Source organism: Trichoderma reesei (genome assembly GCF_000167675.1).
Source record: "Trichoderma reesei QM6a unplaced genomic scaffold TRIREscaffold_9, whole genome shotgun sequence".
Classification (NCBI taxonomy): Eukaryota; Fungi; Ascomycota; class Sordariomycetes; order Hypocreales; family Hypocreaceae; genus Trichoderma; species Trichoderma reesei.
Window position 1 is genome coordinate 200,433 of NW_006711156.1, and position 18,958 is coordinate 219,390.

Below are 18,958 nucleotides of genomic sequence, written 5' to 3' on the forward strand. Positions count from 1 at the left end.
TGACGCTGTAAATATATATATGCCATGACTGCCTCGTAGTGGTTTGTTGTCTAGCTTCACCCAGATCAACCCAGATATTTACCCCTTCCACGAGACTGTAGCAGAGATCATGTCACCCCAACCTTTCGAAAGAATAGACGCCAGATTTGCTCAAAATCTAAAAGCCTCCCAGTGTGGGATCGATAGATGCCCCATCTAAGCCTGCCTCCCCACGCGCCAACATCAAGAGCGTCGCATCGTCCTCCATCCACCCCTCCTGCCCCGTCCCAAACGACATTTGCGCAGAGAAAATGTCATCCTGGGCAAACTCCCCTGTCCAAGGGTGCTGCTCGAGAGGGTTCCCCTGCCCATGAGCAAAGATGGACGGGTCAGTGTAGGATGCTGCTGCTGAATCGACGGCGTGGTCGTCAACGGCGGGGTTCGACTCATGCGCAAACGCAATGTGGGCGTTGAGGTCGAAATACCGAATGAAGCCCTCGCCGCACTGGGGGCAGCGCAGCTTCTGCTTCTTGATGTTGGCCACGCCGGATATCTCGTCGATGAGGTCCGTCGTCGGGGGTTTCTCCGCCTTGGAGAGCTTTGGGCGTTCTTGGCCCAGGTGTATGAAGCGGATGTGGTCTTCCAGGCGGACCTTTGTGCTGAACTTGTCGCCGCAGCCTTGGTCGTTGGTCCAGCTCTCGAGCCCGGGGCCGGAGAATTCGACTTGGCCGCAGATGAAGCGGAAGCCTTCGTGCGCCGTGCGGATGTGGACGTTGAGGTTGGATTTTTTGGTGAATCTCTTGTCGCAGCCCGCGTGGGGGCAGGCCACCGTCTTGCGGTCCTCGACCGTCTTTCCGGAATGGTGAATCTCAATGTGCGTCTCCAGCTCCCATAGCGAGCTGGACTTGTAGTCGCAGAACATGCAATTCTGGTGTTCCTGCCGCATGTGCGACTGCAGCTGCGTGTCCGTCGTGAAGCCTACCCTGTACGTCGTGCCGTCCTCGCGCATCTGCGGAGGGCATTCCATGCACCAATACTTGAGCGGCCCGTGCTCCCTCTCGCGATGCCGGTTCAGCGCCCCCTTGGAGTCGAACGCCGACGAGCAGGTGGGCTCCGGGCATTGATGCGCCGGCAAGCCTTGGTGCTCCTTGCGCACGTGCTTGTTGAGTGTCTCCTTTTTCCGGAAGCTCTGGCCGCAATCCTGGCAGCGGAACCGGTCGGCTCCCTCGTGGACGAGCTGGTGGCGCTTGAGCCTCGTGCCGGTCACGAAGCTCTTTCCGCAGCCTTCTCGCTGGCAGACATATTTCCGGTCGTTGGTGTGGACGGCCTTGATGTGTTGCTTCAGGTGCTTGTCTTCGATGTAGTCCTTTGTGCAGCCGTCGTAGGGGCACTTATGGGGGCGGGAGTTGGTGTGGGAGTTCATGTGGTCCCTCAACCGAGCCGGACGGTTGAAGCTCTTGGTGCATCCTGGCCATGAGCATGCCAGCGTCTTGTAGTCTGACGGGAACTTCGTCCGGGGGGTCGTCGCGGCTGTGATGGTGGAATCGACCTCTGCGCTCGAGGCCCGGCTTGAACTCGGGGTGTAGTCGTCATCCCCATCGTCCATGTCGAGATCTGTTGAGATATATCGATTAGCCGTGTTTCAAAGGGGGGTTCGATGGCTAGCGAGCTCCAAGTCGTACGTGAGGCCCCAATGCTGCCGCTATTCAGTCTCTTGCGAGGCGACGCTCCAGGCGCCTCCTCTGCGGCCACCCGTTTGCTCATGGCGGTCCGTCAATCGCTGCAGAAGCTGTTGCATGTCGTCGAGCTTGGAATATTGACGGGAGATTTTGGGAAACTTTTAGGTGGGTCACGGGAAGATAAGATAAGGACCTGCCAATGACGAAAATAGCAATAGCGACAGTGAATTGCACCTGCGCCCCAGCCCAGCAAGCAGGGGAAGGCGCTAGAGAGAGATCCACACGGGGTGCGCTAGGCACTATCGCCGGAGAATCTACGGATACTCTCGAAGGTTCGTCGACTTTGGAACAACATTTTTTTTTCGCGAGGCTGAAGGTTGGTTGAGTGGCGTGCAACTTGTTCCAGGAACCAAACTTTCTGTATCAACGCATATTCTTTTGCATCTGATTATCTCTTTCACAATGTCTGACTTTGGCGATGACGATGTTAGCGTTGGAGGGTAAGTGAAGCGCCGAGAAAGAAGAGAGAGAAAAGAAGAGGAAATGGCGGCTGGATGGAGGCTGATCCCCCCCTGTGCGCGCAGCGACGAGCCCGTGTTGGAAGAGGACGAGATCACCGAATTCTACGAGCCCGAAGTTCCCGAGGACGAGGATGCCGAGCACTTGAACGGCGACGACCAGGACAACGTGGTCATCTCTGGAGATCCATCTGCAGCCGCAAACGCCTCCAAGGACAAGTCCGTCAAGAACAAGAAGATTCCCGACGACCAGCGCACGACAACGCCGTACATGACGAAATACGAGAGAGCGCGCATCCTGGGCACGCGCGCCCTGCAAATCAGGTGGGCAATTGACGGACTGGGACAAGAAAGAGAGGGTAGTAGCATGCGGATCTGCTAACTGGTTTGGTGCAGCATGAACGCGCCGGTGCTGGTTGACCTCGAGGGTGAGACGGATCCTTTGCAGATTGCGATCAAGGAGCTGCGCGAGAAGAAGATTCCCTTGATTGTGCGACGATATATGCCTGATGGATAGTAAGTTTGTGTTCCGGTTGGGACGGAGGAGAAGGAGGCGGTGGTCTAACATTTGGATCACAGCTACGAGGACTGGACCTGCGAAGAGCTCCTTCAGTAGACGATGCCCGGCATAGAGGACGAAGGTGGCCAAGATGAGCCTCGATTCATGCCGACCATGTCGAATGCTGCGGAAGAAGAAGATGGCGGATTCGACGGCCCGGCTCATCAGACCTACCTATGATCTGTCGACAAGAGAAACTGGTTCATCAGCGTGGCGTTTCGAGATTCGATTGATTTCAGCTCTCGGTTACCAACTCAAGATGGCATGTTTGGCTCGACACTGCGCCATTCCGTCTTTGGTGTGATGCGATCTGATTTTCGCCAAGGATCAAACACAGGTCGGTCATCATGCTGTGGCTCGCCAATGTTTGGTACCACTAAGGAGCCACTGCATGCCTAGGAGATCCCAAGGACTGCGCCGAACAACATACGGGCGACATGGGAGCAGCATGCGAGGCCGAGAGCGCTTAGACTTGGTTCAGGTTCAAGACTGTACAAGATTGATTTTGCATTGACAGGATAAAAGCTACGTTTATACAGACGTCTGCAAAGTATACCAATTCAATAATAAGATGAAAGAATAAGCAATAAGAATGGCACTTTCATATCTTTGTCTTTACTCAACAGAACGAGTCGGATATCTGGGTTGCAGATTCAGAGGCATCTATACTAGCAGACTCCTGGTCATCAGCTCCTCAATGCTCATTGCTCCAAGTTAAGCGAAGAGGGCTGTTTGCCACTCACACAGCTGCAGTGGTTTTATTCGGACGGAAAGAGCACATGCTCTCTTGGTGGCATCAGGGCTGCTACGTTACATGACCATCTCAAGGTTGTTGTAACAGCAGAGGATGTTAACAAACATTGTCGGCATGCCTCTTACATGTACTTTAGCATTTGACATCGGGTCCTCGGCAGTCGTCCTGAGCGCTAAGCCTAAGGCGCCATGCCGCTCCCTAAAATAGGTACATTGGACTGGATGTACCTTGGGTGAACAGTTGGCCGGATGACATCACAGCAACCAGAGACGACAAAGAAGTTCTCGTACATTTACCTAGGTACCCAATAGAAGGAGCCGCATCCAGTAAACACTGTTTTCTCAATTGTCGACATAGGTGTCATCACAGGACATTCAGAGTATCCAACGCCGTCTCTTCATGTCGCTGAGATGCTACCGCCAGAGACCATGGAGGAGCGTCATTCAACAGCCGGCAGCGGAGGATAAGGGCTGTTACATAGTACATGTAGTGCCGTTCCTGCATGCATTAGCTGTCCATCCTCAATGCTACCTAGGTAGGTACACTCTTGTTTGTTGGCCTGCTGTACCTTATGTAGGAGCGAAAGGGCTCAACAAGGCGGGTTGATTCTCGTCAGGGTTGTGCTTTGTAACTACAGAATAAGTACCTATCTACAGTAGACAGTCGCACAAGACTGAATGAATGTCTTGGGGGTTATCTCAGCACCTTTGTCCCAGAACCGATGACAGTTTGCTACGCACTCGCAGCTGTCAAGCCGAATTGGATTCCATCCACAGCCCAAGCCGGTATAACGGCCCCAATATGACGTGTCCTGCTCCCTTTCGCACAAAGGAAAAAACAAACCGAGTCCACCGAAAAGAAAGAAGAATAACACAGCCCTCCCGTTCCCCATTCCTCCTCCTCGTATTATTTGCCCAGCCCACGACGATCGCGGCTCGTCTTTCGTCGGCCAAGCCATCCGTATGACGTCGAGCCCAATCCCACGACAAACAGCCCGAACCAGGATCGACAGCGTTCTGTCTCAGCGCCCATTTCCCATTCCGGCCGCACCCTTTTTTAGGGGACTTCGTACATAAACGTGCTAGCAACACTACAGCACAGTATGTACGAAGGATTGGGCTTAACATTACTTGGACTTCTCTGTATTTGCCTTATTACGAGCCTGCTCTTCGGGATCTCGGGTCGGGCGGTGGCTGCTTAGCTAGCATGCTATTACTGGGGAGACAATACGGGGACAAGACGTCAGAATCTTGCTGCGGCTTCATTATGGGGCAAAAATATCGTAACCAGAACATGATGCTAGTGGTATAGCACGGAGTGGTGTTAGCAGTTGAGAAATGAACAAAAAAAGAGGGCAATTTGTGGGCGCTGCATTACGTCGGTCAGCGATGCAAGGGAAACACGAGAGAAGGAGATGGAGCAGCAGCAGGCTCTGTGTAATTCCGTAGATATATAATGAGTGGCTTGGTTCCACGAGAGAGAGAGAAAGAGAGAGGCCGAGACAAACAGAACATCATCAGCCCTTTATTACCGCAATCTGCCTGCCAACCTATAAGACATCTGTGATTTAATTCTTATTCCGTCTTGGTTCTTACATATACTATATCTTACTGCTACCAAATCAGCTGCCTACACATCATATCCAAGCACATCGTATCAATCAAGATGAAGTTTAGCAGCATCGTCACCGCCATCGTCTCCTCGGCCATTGCCGTCTCCAGCACTCCCATCCACAAGCGCGAAATCGGCGGCGTACGTCCTCCTCTCCCCTCTGCTCTCTCTCTCACGATATCTCACGATATCTCATAATCATCACCACCACCATCATTCTCATCATCATCTTTACTGACTTGATCAAAAACAAAAACAGGTCCTCCTCTGCACCGGCGCCAACGCAACCGGCTCCTGCAACTACTCCGTCTACGCCCTCGACACATGCCACCAGCTGCCCGCGCCCTTCCACCACAACACGAGCACCTTTGCCCCGGACGGCGAGGCCTTTGAGTGCTTCCCCCGGATCGGCGACTGCGGCTCGATCTGCACGAGCCCGACGGGGTGCACCTTTGGGGCCGTCGACTTTGACTATGCGCACAAGTTCGACCTGGGGGCGATTCAGTGGAATACCTTGATTTCCAGCTTTGACTGCTCCTTGAAGAGGACGGCTAGTGGTACCTCTTCATGATGGGCTGATGAAAGAAGCAACATGTCGAGAATGTAACTGAAAATGGAGGGCTGCATCTCGTCCTTTTTTTTCTGAAGCACTGCAATCGACTGCTTCAAGCACACAATACGGCATCAAATCATGACTTATGGGTACTGATCCAACACTCGACGGACAGTCTCTCTTTTTTTTTTTTTTTTCCTTTTTTGCTTTTGGTTTGGCAATATGGCAGGGCGTTTATACAATTACCCGATGCCTTCTTAGATCTCTTAATGTAATGCTGCTGTTTCGGACATAGTTCGGGCGTCATCATGATGGAAATGGAACAAAATACCCAGAGCGTGATGGAGGGGTTCCTTTCCTGGTGGTGGGGTAAAATGATCCATAAGATGCTATCCGCGTCTCAACGAACAATCAATAAGACGGCTTCTTCTGTCACCTAAACTCTTTGCTTCCTTAGCTCTTTCATGAGACCCTTCTTCTGCTCTTCCCCTCTTGTCCATAGGTACATGTAGTCAGAGCATCACCGCTCACCTCAATCCAACCCCGTCTCCGGCATCATCACCACACTCGTAAACCCTCCCCCCTTCCTCGATCATCACCACCAAAAACCCATCACCACCATGGCGAGCATCACCACAAACGCCTCCATCGCCTCCTTCGGCGGCCGCTTCCTCAAGCTCACCCACACCTCGGCCCTCACCGGCGGGCCCATGAACTTCACCCTCTTTCTCCCCGCCGGCATCTCCGAGGCCTCACCCGCCCCCTTGCTCATCTACCTCTCCGGCCTGACCTGCACCCCGGACAACGTCACCGAGAAGGGCTTCCTGCACGCCCACGCCGCGCCCCTCAAGCTGGCGCTGCTCTACCCGGACACGTCGCCCCGTGGCTCCGACCACCCGGGCGAGCACGACGCCTGGGACTTTGGCAGCGGCGCGTCGTTCTACGTGGACGCCACGCAGGAGCCCTGGGCCAGCAACTACAAGATGGAGTCGTACATCACCAAGGAGCTCCCCGACGTGGTCTTTTCCAACTTCAAGCAGCTCGACCCGACGCGCGTGTCCATTGCGGGACATTCCATGGGCGGCCATGGAGCGCTGACGCTCTATCTCAAGAACCCGGGCAAGTACCAGAGCGTGAGCGCCTGGTCGCCCATCTCGAACCCGAGCGGGTGTCCCTGGGGCGAGAAGGCGTTTACGGGGTATCTCGGTGGGAATCGGGAGGAGTGGAAGAAGCATGATGCGACGGAGCTGGTGAAGCACTGGAGGGGGCCTTTGAACGCCCTTCTCGACGTGGTATGTTTTTTTTTTTTCGATTTTCTACCTCATGAGATGAAGAAGAGGAGATGAGAGTGGAGGTTTGAAACGAAAAGAAAAGAGGATTCAAGTTGCTGACATACGGATGATGGGATAGGGTACTGCGGACAACTTTTACAAGCAGCGGCAGCTTTTGCCAGAGAACTTTGTCGAGGCGGCCAAGGCGGCGGGTGTCGAGGGCTTGGAGCTGCGATACCAGGAGGTAATGTTTCAACCCTCTCCCTGTTGAGATTCTTGTGAAATGGCGATGGTATGCTTTCGTGTGGCTGACAATTGCGCGTTGTGTGTGTGTTGTAGGGATATGACCATTCGTACTTTTTCATTTCGACGTTTGGTGAGGATCATGTGAGGCATCATGCTAAGCACCTGGGCTTGTTGTAAAGGTTCAATGGTAAGTTGCGCGGGGGGAATGGGTTTGTTTGCTTGGCTTGTTGTTGGAGTGAAAGAAGCATGGGATATTGGCATTGAGCGGGTGAACGAAGAGGGAAAGGAGACGATGGAGGTGAGCATTGTGAAAGATTGTCATCTATTGTAACAAGAAGAATTGGCTCGGATTTGAATTGCAAATAGCGCCCAAGTCAAAGATTGAACTGAAATTTGAAAACGTACGTTGCAGAAGCTCTTTGCAACGACATCTCTTGAACTGGTATGATTGTCTACCTCATAGGGCCCTTATATCCTCTTGATAATTACGTTCAATATAGGAAGTATACGAGAAATCCTATAACCAGAGACCATGTCGGCTACAATTTCTCTAGCAGCAGACGTCGACCTCTGCCTCCAAGATGTGGTTTCGCAGAACAGAAGTAAAGGTCTCGTCATATCAGTATCCGTGTCGATTCCTTTCGCTCCCTCTCAACAACGCCCGCCCCTAGAAAGCCATGACAACTGATGACCGCAGCAGATATTCCATACAGATAGGTGACCCGCGAATATTCCTCCCTCCCCATCATCGCTTGCTGATAATCATGTATACTCTCAAACCAGAAACGTGTGCGCGCTATCATCAATATTTCCCACCCCAAATAGAAACCCCATATAAAGACCATAATACCATCACTTATCTTTGTACTCTTCTTCTCTCAGTCGGAGCACCGCTCAGCTCAGCTCAGCTCAGCATCCTCTCCATAACAGGGCTGAGAACAAAGCCCGCCGCCTCCTTCTCAGGCGTCTTGGACTTGGTGCTGTCCGCCTCGGCCTCGCGCTTAATCCGCTTGTACGCCAGCTTCTCAAACTGGCTGAGGCTCTTCCACCAGTGCTGCCCGGCCTCGTGCTCCGAGATGCGCTCCAGCAGGTCCGCCGTCTTGAAGCGCACCTCGCGGTCCTTGTGGAAGAGGCCCAGCGCAATGTAGAAGAGGCCCGCCTGCGACTCGGGCGCCACGTCCAGCAGCAGGCAAATCTCCTCGTACGAGTGGATGTGCTTGGCCAGCGTCAGGTAAATGTCCTTGCTCTGCGATGGCGTCAGGCGCTGCATGCGGAGCCGGTCGTGCATGTGCGCGAGGTCCAGCCCCTTGAGCGGGCGCACGGCGTATATTCGTGCGAGGTCCTAACATTTCAGTTGTCAGCCTGATTAACCAAACAAGTCAAGCCTTGAGGGAGACAGGTGAGTGAGTCCTTACCTGGATATAGCTGTAGTAGCTGCGCGTGTTCCGCCATCCCTCGATCCTCGTCACGTTGCCAGCCAGCTCCTTAAACTTTGCAGTGTCGTCCGGCCAGACGTATCCGTGGCCGCTGGCCCCCGGTAGCGCCAGGTCCTGGTCGTGGCCCCCAATGTACAGAGCAGACGTGCTGTACACGCTCTCCTCGAACTGGGCCGCGATCCTCGTAAACTTGTTGACCCAGCCGCGCCACTTGGCCCGGATGACCCGCTCGCCATGCCGGGCGGCGATGCTCCTCAGGATGTCCGACATGAAGGCCGCGTCCCCCGTCAGGTCCTGCGTGTTGTTGGAGACGCCGCTGGCGATGTTGGCGAGGTTGGGGTGCTGCTGCTGGAAGTAAATCAGGCCTTCCGTCACCGGCGCCATCTCAATCTTGCTGCTGATCTTGACGCGGCCGCTGGGCAGGTCGCACAGCACGTCCCACCATTCCGGGTGCAGCTCAAAGGTAGGGTTGGTGACGCCCGCAATGAACCCCGGCACGTTGAGCAGATCGTCCACCTTGGTCAAGTCGGTGTAGGGAAAGGCGTGGCGGGTGAAGCCCCGGAGGATACCGCCGGACACGAGAGCACACGCCGCGAGCACCGCCTCGGCCACGTCGCCCGAGGGCATGTTGTGGCCCAGGAAGATGACCCTCTTCTGCGTCAGGAGCCCGTTGACCAGCACAATGATTGGGTGCGTGTTGACGCCGTTGGTCGTCAGATGCGGGTGCAGCGGGAACGGCTGCGGCGACTTGGCATGGGCCTCTGAGAAGTTCTGGATCAACTTGATGAGCGAGAAGTCGCCCACCGTCTCGGGCATGACCGCCGTTGGCACCTTTATGGGGATGGGGATCCCCTTGTACATGACTTTGCTCTCGAACTCGTGCGTGTCTCGGGCCACGGAATACGTCGACTGCCCCCCCTCGAAATGCGCCTTGGTGCCGGCCCTCGAGATGCCGCCTGTGTACTGCGGGCTCTGGCTCCTCTCGCCAGACCCCTCGGTCGCCGTCTCTGCTCTGTCCTCTGCCATGCGCATCTGGATGATGCGCTCAAACTTCTCCACGAACAGATCCTTGTTGTCGCTCGCTAGCAGCAGGTTCCTCTCGAGGAAGCTGAGCTTGGGCATCAGAGACAGGTCCATCGCATTGACGGAGTCGTACAGCATGGAAAGAGTCTCGGGCACTGGCGATTTAAAGTACTCTTCTAGTGCGAGGAGCAAAAGCGGCTGCACAAGATTATTAGTCTTGATAAGATTAACGCAGGAACAGCATGGCTTACCTTGTAGATGTGCAAAAAGGGATGTCTGGTGCAGATGGCCATGGCCTTGACAATGGCTCCTCGCTTCACAGACTTGTCGTGCTTGGTGTTGACCAAGTTGAGCACGTAGATGAGCGGCGCGCCCTCTTCGCCATCGGGCTCGCCGTCAGAGGACTCGTCATCCGTTAAGTCGTCATCCAAGTCGTCGTCGTCGTCCCTGTCGTCTTCTTCGTCCTCTCTGCCCTCTGCGCCGTCCTCGGGGAGCAGTCCCGCCGCCCTATCCCGCCGTCTCTGTCTTCGAGCTTTCCGTTCGGCCTTTGCCTTCCGCTCTTCGTCTTCGTCCTCGGGCGACGAGTCCTTGTGCAAGAAGAACATGGTCCAATCTTGATTACGCGCGTGCGCCTGGTCCGGAAGCATCAACTCGGCCAGCATGTTCTCGTCCCCGGTGATGGCGACGGGGTATTGGTGCTCCATCACCGGGCCGCGGTCAATGTCAAATGACGCCACCAGGATATACTCGACATGGTTGGCGTAGGATCCGCGAGGATACTGGGCGCGAGGCCTCTTTTGCGAATGCGTATGATCCTCATTCGTCCGCCGCGGTGCAGACAGAGACGAGTGCTGAGAGGATGGTTCGATGGAGGAAGTCTTGGACTTGGAGCTCGGGTCCGACGTCCGGTCTGTCTCGGCCATGGGCGGGTGCGGCGACCTTGATGGGCGCGAGTGGTAGGAGATTTGCGACGGAGTGCGAGATGGAGGGAACGAGGACAGAGACGTCCGGCGATGGTGAGGCAGCGAGACGTTGGAGTTGCTGGCCCCGTTGGAGCGCGAGGCGTAGGGGAGAGCCGCCGCCATTGTTCAATTGCCTCCCCCGCGGATCAATTCGCTGTAGAACCGCTAGACGTTGTACACAAAAGTCGTTGTAGGTCTAGGACTCGTGTCTGTTTGCTTCACGTGTATCTTTCTTCGAGGGTTTCCCTGTCACTTTCAAACGAGATGTCGCCTCGGTCGGGACGAAGTCGGCGCAGGTCCGGATTTGCAGCCCGGTCCTTGCGCAGGAGCAGCTCTGGGACTGCTCTCTGGCTCGAGCGGTCTATGCGTGTCGTCTCTGAGAGGGTCGTCTGCGACGTCTGGTGGTGTTGACACTACCTAGGTAGGTATCTACACCGTCAGTCAGCCGCGGCAGCGCAGCAACGACAGACAAATGGAAAAGCAATGACACAACTAGCGGGCGGTAGAGAAGGAGGCCAATGGACGGATGCGGGAGCCAGAGAGCCTTGGAGGCATCGTCGGCGGCGGTTTGCGACGATTTCTCATGGGCAGACAGTCGAGACAGGGGCATCTTTGTGCCATGGGTGTGGAACTCCGTATTTGCCTTAGTGTCCTAGTGTCACCGAATGAGGAAATGTGGTGTAGGGGCCTCGAGCTTGCGGCGGACCCCTGAAAAGCCTCTGAGACGTCAAGCGGTTACAGCGCCAGTGCCGGCGCTCACAGCGCGTCGCCGGCTCTGGACAACGCCCACTCAGGGCCCCTTCGTGGGCTGCTCTCAGCGCCAAAGCGCCTGGAGCGAACCACCTGGGCAACCTTTGGTGACGCCACTGCCATTGGAGGTCTGTGCTACTATCTGTGGCTGTGGTTGTTTCATCCTTCCTATCTTGCAAACAGCGCCACAGAAACACCAGCCACACCACCTCAGGTTGTCGGGTCAGACAGCATTGATTGTTTACTTTCGCTGTCGCGATCGATATGAGGCCAGATGCGATTGTTGCATCAACTCCCCACCAAGCCAGACCGTCGGCAGCACCCCTCGGACCGGACATCCCCCCAGCATCGTCTGCATTCTGCATCGCCTTGAGCTGCCAGCAACTCATGCGTCATACTGTCATCCATACAGACATACGCACATAGTTGTAATAGGTACTCGTTACATACTGCACCTACATACATACAGACGGCTCCGCTTGCTGCTCGCTGGCCAACCGATTGCGGACGCAGTCCCAGCACAGATCCCTTCCCAGTTGCATCATGGTACGTACGAGCCGCCGCCCCGTTCATTGCCGTCTCGCTTATCTGCTAAACCGCTATTTCTTCTCCGTACCGTCCCAGTCTTTGTCCACAACGTTCAAGCCCTCTCCCCTGGGTTACGGTTCTCCCCCCAGCGTTCGAAACTCGCCGTTCCGCCGGGTCGACTCACCGTCATCGCCCTCGCCGCTCCGACAAATAACGCCCACGAGCTCGCCAACCAAAGCCAGCGCCACCACACCCAGCAGAAGCTCGAGGCTTGCGAGACCAACGACGCCGACCGCCACCGACGAGCAGGACGAAACCGCAGAGCGAAACAAGACACCGGAGATGACGACTCCCACAAGGACATCTCCGCCGTCGTGGAGGGCTACATCGAAGCTGGCAGTGGGCGGCTCTTTGGGCGGTAGCAGCGCCCTTTCACAGCTTCAGCCTACTCAGGTTAGGACATTGAGGGATGGGTTCCAGATTCTGGATCGAGACTGTGACGGGGTCGTCAATAGAGAGGACGTCGCCGACATGCTCGGCCAACTGGGTGCGTTTCTGCCGCGTTTGTTGCTCGAGGCAAAAGGTGCTGGATGGGCCCCCCCAATTACGAGATGCTAACTCCCAGCAAAGGCCTTCCCGCAGGCTCCTCCGACATAGGACGCTTCTTCCCCCCTTCGAAACCACAGACCATGACATTGGCCGCCTTCCTCAACTCGCTGGCAGAGTCCCTGGCGGTGCTGTCGCCCAGCACCGAGCTCTTATCTGCGTTCTCGGCGTTTGACGAGGACGACAGCGGTCAGATTGACTGGGCGGAGCTGAGGGATGCTCTGCTCAACACACCGCCGGAAGCCGGGCAGTCGGCCCTCAGCGCTGCGGAGGTCGACAAGGTGGTTGAGGGGTTCACGGGCCGTCGAGCCTTCAACCGCAACATGAATGCGCACTTATCGGCAAGAAGGGGCGAGGTGTTTAGATATCAGGAGTTTGTCCACTCCATCATGGGTTCCAACGGCGGGTCCGAGGGAGGGTCTCACGACAGAGCCGACGAGTAGTGACGGAGTGGGTTTGGCCTGCTGTCATTCTGCATTCTGCTCACATGGCGATTCGTGCTGGGAGGGGTCTTTGGTTTGTTTTGCGGGTTGACACGAGTGACACGATGCAATTAATACTGGGTGTGCCCACTGGACAGGCGCAGGTACCGGGGCAGGGCCTGGCTTGGCCTGGCTTGGCTCCCATGTGGCCCTGTAAAGGAGGACGACTGGATTCATCGGTCCGGGCTGCGGTTTTGTCTTTTCTGCATGTCTCTCTCTTTTGTTTTTCATCAAGAGTCTTTTTTGCTGCTGTTGTTTCTGCTTCCTTTGGGTATGATACTGCACACGTGTACGAGGTATATGGGATGAGTTACGATCCATGTCTGCATAATTGATATACACATACATAATACTACCTTACCTACCTACCTACCTATCACATACATACCCATCTTGGCATGAGTGACCTTGAACCGATTCCGAGGAGGTCAAGCTCCGTGTGATGGACGCGGTTGAGACTTTGGAAATGATCTGCCAGCCGCCCCGTTGCGTGTATCAGACTAATGAACAAGCTGGTAGGACGAGAGCCAACAATGAAGTTGTCTCTCTGCTCGATTTCGTAATAATATCCCGGTGCAACGAGAGAACTGAGCCTGTAACTTTACTCCATAATATATGTTTCGATGACCGTTCAATCACAGCACCGCAAAGATAAGCCGGCCGTTGAGCATTCGCTGAGCAATGGCGGCGGGGTGACGAAATGAAATTGAATGGAGACCTGGGCGGCAGATTGCAAACACAGAAAACGAAAAAAAAGAGCCCCGGGATGGCCAATGGCACCCGTGAAGCGCGTGCCAGGATGCTGGGATTTCCGGGCGGCTGGGGGGGTTGGGTTGGGAACAAAGGTGCGGAGAAAGGGCGAGGGCCAAGGAGGTTAAGCCTTGTTTTCTCCTTTGGCTGGCGGCAGCCGGGATGTGATGAGCTGTGATTCGAGAGATGAAGTTTACCCTACGCGATGTGTCAAGTGTTTGGCGGATAGGTAGTGAGTGCTGTAGGGAGGTGGGAAGTACCAAAGTATGTACATGCTCGTAGTATGCAGGAGCAGGAGCAGGAGGAGGAGCAGGAGGAGGAGCAGGAGGACGGGGGATAAGCATATAATTTTAGTAGCAGGGCATGGGAGGGAGGTTTCGAGCCGGATATTGCAGCACGGCTCGGTAGGTACATACGTGGTGGTTGCCTTGACAGTCGACTTGGTACGAGTATGGGAGTCTTCCAGCCATTGAACCCCAATCTAGGTCAACACCCTCAAACAGAGACATGCGTGAATCAACAGTCCACTCGTGCGATGCCGTATTCACTCGCAGACACTGATGCAGTTCAGCGCAGTTGAGCACGCTCCCTCCCGGGCCGCCAATCCATGACTAATACCGGCCTCATACCCCAGCCGCCCTCTGGCAGCAGCTGCATCCTCACACAGGCGCTGACCGCGTGCGCAAGTGATGCATTCACCGGCCTGCACGCGAGGGTGGCGCCAGTCCAGGCCTCAGTCGGTTCGCTGGGACTGGGACTTGGCCATCACCCATCATCCACCATCATCGCCTCGGAGCCCTCCATCCATTCACTCCATTCCAGTCCATATCCAACCATCCATCCCATTATCAGACAGCCATCCAATTCTCTGCCGTTCTCCCCCAGCCTCTATAATTTCCATCAACTACAGCACCCGTCACGGCGGGATCGCGCCCCACTGAATCTTCTAGAACCACTAAGCCGCCATCATCCGCTTAACTGCAATCCCCCGATAGCCTCCGCTATCTTTGTCGTCGTCGTCGTCGCCGTCGTCGTCGTCGTGGCAGGTTTGCACTGTATTACCCGATGCTCCTCCGTGCCGCTGTGGCGCGCAAAGATGCTGGCACATAATAATCCAACAGTGCCTCCCATCCGACGCTCAACCCCCCCGGAGACGTCGAGTTGAGTTGAGCGTCGAGTCCACACTGCGTCGACCCCCCGTCCGCGTCGCCCCGAAGTGGCACAAAAGCTGAGTGGCCGGGCTGGAAACCGGGGGTTTGCAGCGCTGTGTTCCGCGGGCACATGTAAATAAACACGGCGAATGGCGGCCTGGAGCTGCATGTGCTTTGGCCCGGCAGCCAATGGCCTGCAGCTCTGCCCGCGCGCTGCAGCGTCGATTGGCCTCTCTGCCCGTCTTGCGTCTCTCTGCAAATGCAAAGGCGACTCGTAATACATACGCGCCCTGCACTGCGTGGCTGGAGCAGAGCGAAAGTGCCTTGCCTTGCCTGTCTGGTCCCGTCTGGTCCTGTCAGGTCTGGTCAGGTCTGGTCTGGTCTGTCTTGGTGGGGAGCCCCCCCAGCGCCAGACGTGCGGCCCGCTTCCCGCGACAGCGCCGTGCCAAAAACGCAGCTCGCGGCGCAGCGTCAAGGTGGCAGCACCGCGGCCCAGCACAGTGGCGAGGGAGCGTGCCTGGACGGTGTGCCCGGCGCTGCCTGTTGGGGCGTTAGTTGCCTGTGAGGTCGCCTGTGATCTGGGCTGGTTGGCCCCGGTACAGGTACCGCCGCGCGCAGCTGATGCCGCTGACGTCTGCTGCCTGTGCGCCCTGCGGCCGTCGTAGTTGTACCTCCCTCCTACCTGCGGCTGCCACAGCCCTTTCGTTCGCACCATCGTCACTGACTGGCCCGGTCCCATGGATGTTCAGGTTCTGCTTCCCACCTTGAACCTTGGCTCGCCACGGCTCCGGCCATTGAAATCTCTGACGTGCCCCCCAGCTCATCAAAAAGCGCCTTTGTCCCTTTTGCTGATTGCGTCCTGGCGGAACGTGAACCTGGGTTGGAGACTAAAAGCCTACTACTACGTCTTGATTGATACCTACCTTTCCATACCTTGCCTTGCCTTGCCTTGCCCTGCCCTGCCCTGCCTTGCCTCGCCTTACATTACCTCCGTTACCTTGCCTGCCACCTACCTACCAACCTGCTACCTACCTCTACCTGCTACCTACACCTTCATCCTACTTCACTAGCCTTCACAGTGCCGCTGATAAATCGAGGGCGGGCTTGTCGCTTGGCTCTTGCTCCTGGTCCGACCTCGTCAAAAGGTCCCAAAGCCGCAGCGCATCGCATCGCGCACTCTTCCCACTCCATCCTTCCCACCTCCGCCAGCCTCTGCCAGGAAAAAAAACCCGGGAAAACGGCCATTTCTACAGTGAACGGCCACAGTGCACCGACAGCCTGTGGCGCCTAGCCCCCTAGACCGGCCGGCACTGGACTTTCTTAATGCCCGTTTATTGCCTAGGCCTCTGTACCCTCCTCTGCAAGTCCCCAATATCCGGCATAACCTTGTGTCGGGACAGCCTTTTTCCTCCCCCAAGATTTCGACAGCCTTGGCCCCAATGAAGTTCTTCGGCGGCAATAAGAAACCGGCCTCGAAGAAGAACGCTTCTGCTTCCAGCGCCAGTGTCGACGACGACGCTCCAGGTCCTCATCCGCACCCGCAGAGCGCCAGCGTCCCCTCCGACCCCCCGCCGGCCTACTCCTCCACCTCGCCGTCGCCTACCAAGCGCTCCTCGCGGCCCGTCTCCCACCACAAGGACGCAAACGCTGCCGCAAAGCCGCCCTCGTCGTCGAGGTCCTCCCGCCTGTCGCGCCACTCGACCGACGCAGGCTTCTCGTCGTCGCGCCGCAGCAGCAAGTACGACTCGGACATCCATCCGCTGAATCTGCCCCCTGAGGAGCGAGAGCGCAAGCGCCTCTCTGCCCTGTCAGCCAAGATGGACGTCGACCCCCAGCCCGTCAACGGCGCTGCATCACCGCCGCCGCCTCCCAAGGCCGCCTCGAATCCCTCGGCCCAGAAGAACTTTCCTGTGCCCATCCCGAACGGCAGCGTGCCCAACGGCAACGGCAACGGCAACGATGAGGCCCCAGCGCCGCCGCCGCACAAGTCCAACCCGTCCAGCCCTGTGCCCTCGCCCATTGAGGATGCCGAGTCTTACAAGACGGCCGGAAACCGCTTCTTCAAGGAGAAGAATTACGCAAAGGCCATTGAGCAGTACAGCAAAGGTATGACGCAGTTGGATCCAAGGACGTCGATGACTATTCTTTTCATGGTCTTTCCTATATTACTGCAATTTTTTTTTTTCATCGCCTCAAACCTTGTCGCTCCGCTCTCTCACCATCGCTGCTCTGTTTTTTCTTCCTTTCTTTCTTTTTTTTTCTTTCCTTGCCTCATCTTGTTGCGAAGAGGAAAGACAACGATAAAATAAACTGGGCTAACTTTTTTTTTTTTTTGTTTTCTCTGTCGTGCAGCTGTGGATCTGTTCCCCAACTCGGCAACATATCTGAGCAACCGAGCGGCTGCCTACATGTCAAATGGCCAGTATGAGGCTGCCCTGGATGACTGCAGCCGCGCCGCGGAACTCGACCCTAACAACGCAAAGGTGCTGCTGCGCCTAGCAAGGATCTACACCGGTCTGGGAAGGCCGGACGAGGCCATGGCCATCTTCTCCCGCATCGTCCCGCCGCCCTCTGCTAAGGACATGGCCCCCACCCGGGAGATGCTGCACCACATCAAGTCGGCCAAGGACACGCTCCAGCGAGGCTCCGCCATGTCCATGGTGCTACACGCGCTGGATCAGGCCGAGCGCGGCCTCGGCCCCGGCGTGAGCAAGCCCCGTAAGTGGCAGCTGATGCGAGGCGAGGCGTACCTCAAGATGGGCCGCGAAAACTCCCTGGGAGAGGCCCAGGGCATTGCCATGTCGCTGCTCCGCCAGAACAACCAGGACCCCGAGGCTCTGGTTCTGCGTGGCCGCGTGCTCTACGGCCAGGGCGAGAATGAAAAGGCCATCCAGTACTTCCGAATGGCTTGCAGCTGCGACCCCGACTTCCGGGATGCCGTCAAGTGGCTGAGGATCGTCCAGAAGCTTGACCGCATGAAGGAGGAGGGCAACGCCGAGTTCAAGGCGGGCCGATGGCAGGCCGCCATCCAGAAATACAGTGACGCCCTGGACATTGACCCCTCAAACAAGAGCATGAACGCCAAGCTGCTGCAGAACCGTGCCCAGTGCAAGATCAAGCTGCACCAGTACGAAGAGGCCATTGCCGACTCGGACCGGGCCGTCAGCCTAGACCCCAGCTACACAAAGGCACGCAAGACAAAGGCCAATGCCCTCGGAAAGACTGGCAAATGGGAAGAATGCGTCCGCGAGTGGAAGGCCATTCAGGAGCTTGACCCGACCGACAACTCTGTCCGCCAGGAGATTCGCAGAGCAGAGCTTGAGATGAAGAAGAGCTTGCGGAAGGACTACTACAAGATTATGGGATTGGATAAGAATGCCGATGCCAACGACATCAAGAAAGCGTACCGCAAGATGGCCGTCAAGCTGCATCCTGACAAGAACCCAGGCGACGCTGAAGCTGAAGCCAAGTTCAAGGATATGCAGGAAGCCTACGAGACGCTAAGCGACCCTCAGTACGTTTTTGCCTCTTCCGAATTTTGAGAGATGAAGATGTGCTAACACGCCTTGCAGAAAGAGAGCCCGCTATGACAATGGCGACGACCTCATCGACCCGGCTGACATGTTCAGCTCCGGCGGCATGGGCGGTGGCATGGGTGGCATCGACCCGGAGATCCTCTTCAGCATGATGGGCAATCAGGGTGGTTTCGGAGGCGGCGGATTCCGTTCTGGAGGCTTCCCCGGTGGTGCTGGCGGCTTCCCCGGCGCCGGAGGCTTCCCCGGAGGGGCGAGCTTCAACTTTGGCGGTGCCGGCGCTGGTGGTCGCCAGCGAGGCGGCTTCCCTGGTGCCGGTGCTGGGTTCCCCTATTCGTGACCAGCCGACTGGGAAGAAACAGAGACGGAGGGTGACGACGATGACGACGACGAAGGAGAGGATGACGAGGAAGATGGCGCGTCTGACGCCGAACCTCACTACCCCTTCGTCGACGGTTGGTCGGCCGGCGCACCACGCAGCAAGCTTCAGGACGACTTTCAACGTCGTCGAGAGAATCGCAATGAGCTGGTGGAAACCTTTCGACGCTACGGGATGTGGCTTTTGGC

General features: G+C 56.5%; 7 protein-coding genes across 7 annotated transcripts; 5 read left to right on the top strand and 2 right to left on the bottom strand.

Moving 5' to 3' along the window:
* Position 1: 1 nt before the first annotated feature.
* TRIREDRAFT_121757 (transcription factor IIIA) lies at positions 2 to 1,760 on the bottom strand. The gene is made up of 2 exons (XM_006965380.1): positions 1,662 to 1,760; positions 2 to 1,593 (listed from the first exon to the last, which is right to left on the bottom strand). The coding sequence occupies exons 1-2, from the start codon at positions 1,741 to 1,743 to the stop codon at positions 158 to 160; spliced, it is 1,518 nt and encodes a 505-aa protein (XP_006965442.1). The 5' UTR covers positions 1,744 to 1,760; the 3' UTR covers positions 2 to 157.
* A 441-nt stretch (positions 1,761 to 2,201) lies between these two features.
* Positions 2,202 to 2,792, top strand: TRIREDRAFT_61815 (uncharacterized protein; the record flags this gene model as incomplete). The annotated part of the gene is made up of 3 exons (XM_006965237.1): positions 2,202 to 2,500; positions 2,573 to 2,692; positions 2,756 to 2,792. The coding sequence occupies 3 exons, from the start codon at positions 2,202 to 2,204 to the stop codon at positions 2,790 to 2,792; spliced, it is 456 nt and encodes a 151-aa protein (XP_006965299.1).
* A 2,374-nt stretch (positions 2,793 to 5,166) lies between these two features.
* TRIREDRAFT_43115 (uncharacterized protein) lies at positions 5,167 to 5,638 on the top strand (the record flags this gene model as incomplete). Its single annotated transcript, XM_006965194.1, has 2 exons — positions 5,167 to 5,241; positions 5,360 to 5,638. Coding segments are annotated over 2 exons (354 nt in total), but the record flags the coding sequence as incomplete, so codon positions are not given.
* Positions 5,639 to 6,273: 635 nt separating this feature from the next.
* On the top strand, positions 6,274 to 7,347 carry TRIREDRAFT_107268 (uncharacterized protein; the record flags this gene model as incomplete). The annotated part of the gene is made up of 3 exons (XM_006965238.1): positions 6,274 to 6,945; positions 7,064 to 7,168; positions 7,264 to 7,347. 3 exons carry the CDS (start codon positions 6,274 to 6,276, stop codon positions 7,345 to 7,347), a joined length of 861 nt encoding a protein of 286 aa, XP_006965300.1.
* A 299-nt stretch (positions 7,348 to 7,646) lies between these two features.
* TRIREDRAFT_77829 (uncharacterized protein) lies at positions 7,647 to 11,129 on the bottom strand. The gene is made up of 3 exons (XM_006965381.1): positions 9,881 to 11,129; positions 8,586 to 9,827; positions 7,647 to 8,512 (listed from the first exon to the last, which is right to left on the bottom strand). Exons 1-3 carry the CDS (start codon positions 10,712 to 10,714, stop codon positions 8,075 to 8,077), a joined length of 2,514 nt encoding a protein of 837 aa, XP_006965443.1. The 5' UTR covers positions 10,715 to 11,129; the 3' UTR covers positions 7,647 to 8,074.
* Positions 11,130 to 11,884: 755 nt separating this feature from the next.
* Positions 11,885 to 12,918, top strand: TRIREDRAFT_61988 (Hypothetical protein; the record flags this gene model as incomplete). Its single annotated transcript, XM_006965239.1, has 2 exons — positions 11,885 to 12,416; positions 12,500 to 12,918. The coding sequence occupies 2 exons, from the start codon at positions 11,885 to 11,887 to the stop codon at positions 12,916 to 12,918; spliced, it is 951 nt and encodes a 316-aa protein (XP_006965301.1).
* A 3,485-nt stretch (positions 12,919 to 16,403) lies between these two features.
* Positions 16,404 to 18,653, top strand: TRIREDRAFT_48001 (uncharacterized protein; the record flags this gene model as incomplete). The annotated part of the gene is made up of 3 exons (XM_006965197.1): positions 16,404 to 16,964; positions 17,211 to 18,372; positions 18,431 to 18,653. Coding segments are annotated over exons 1-3 (1,674 nt in total), but the record flags the coding sequence as incomplete, so codon positions are not given.
* Between the last annotated feature and the right edge of the window lie 305 nt (positions 18,654 to 18,958).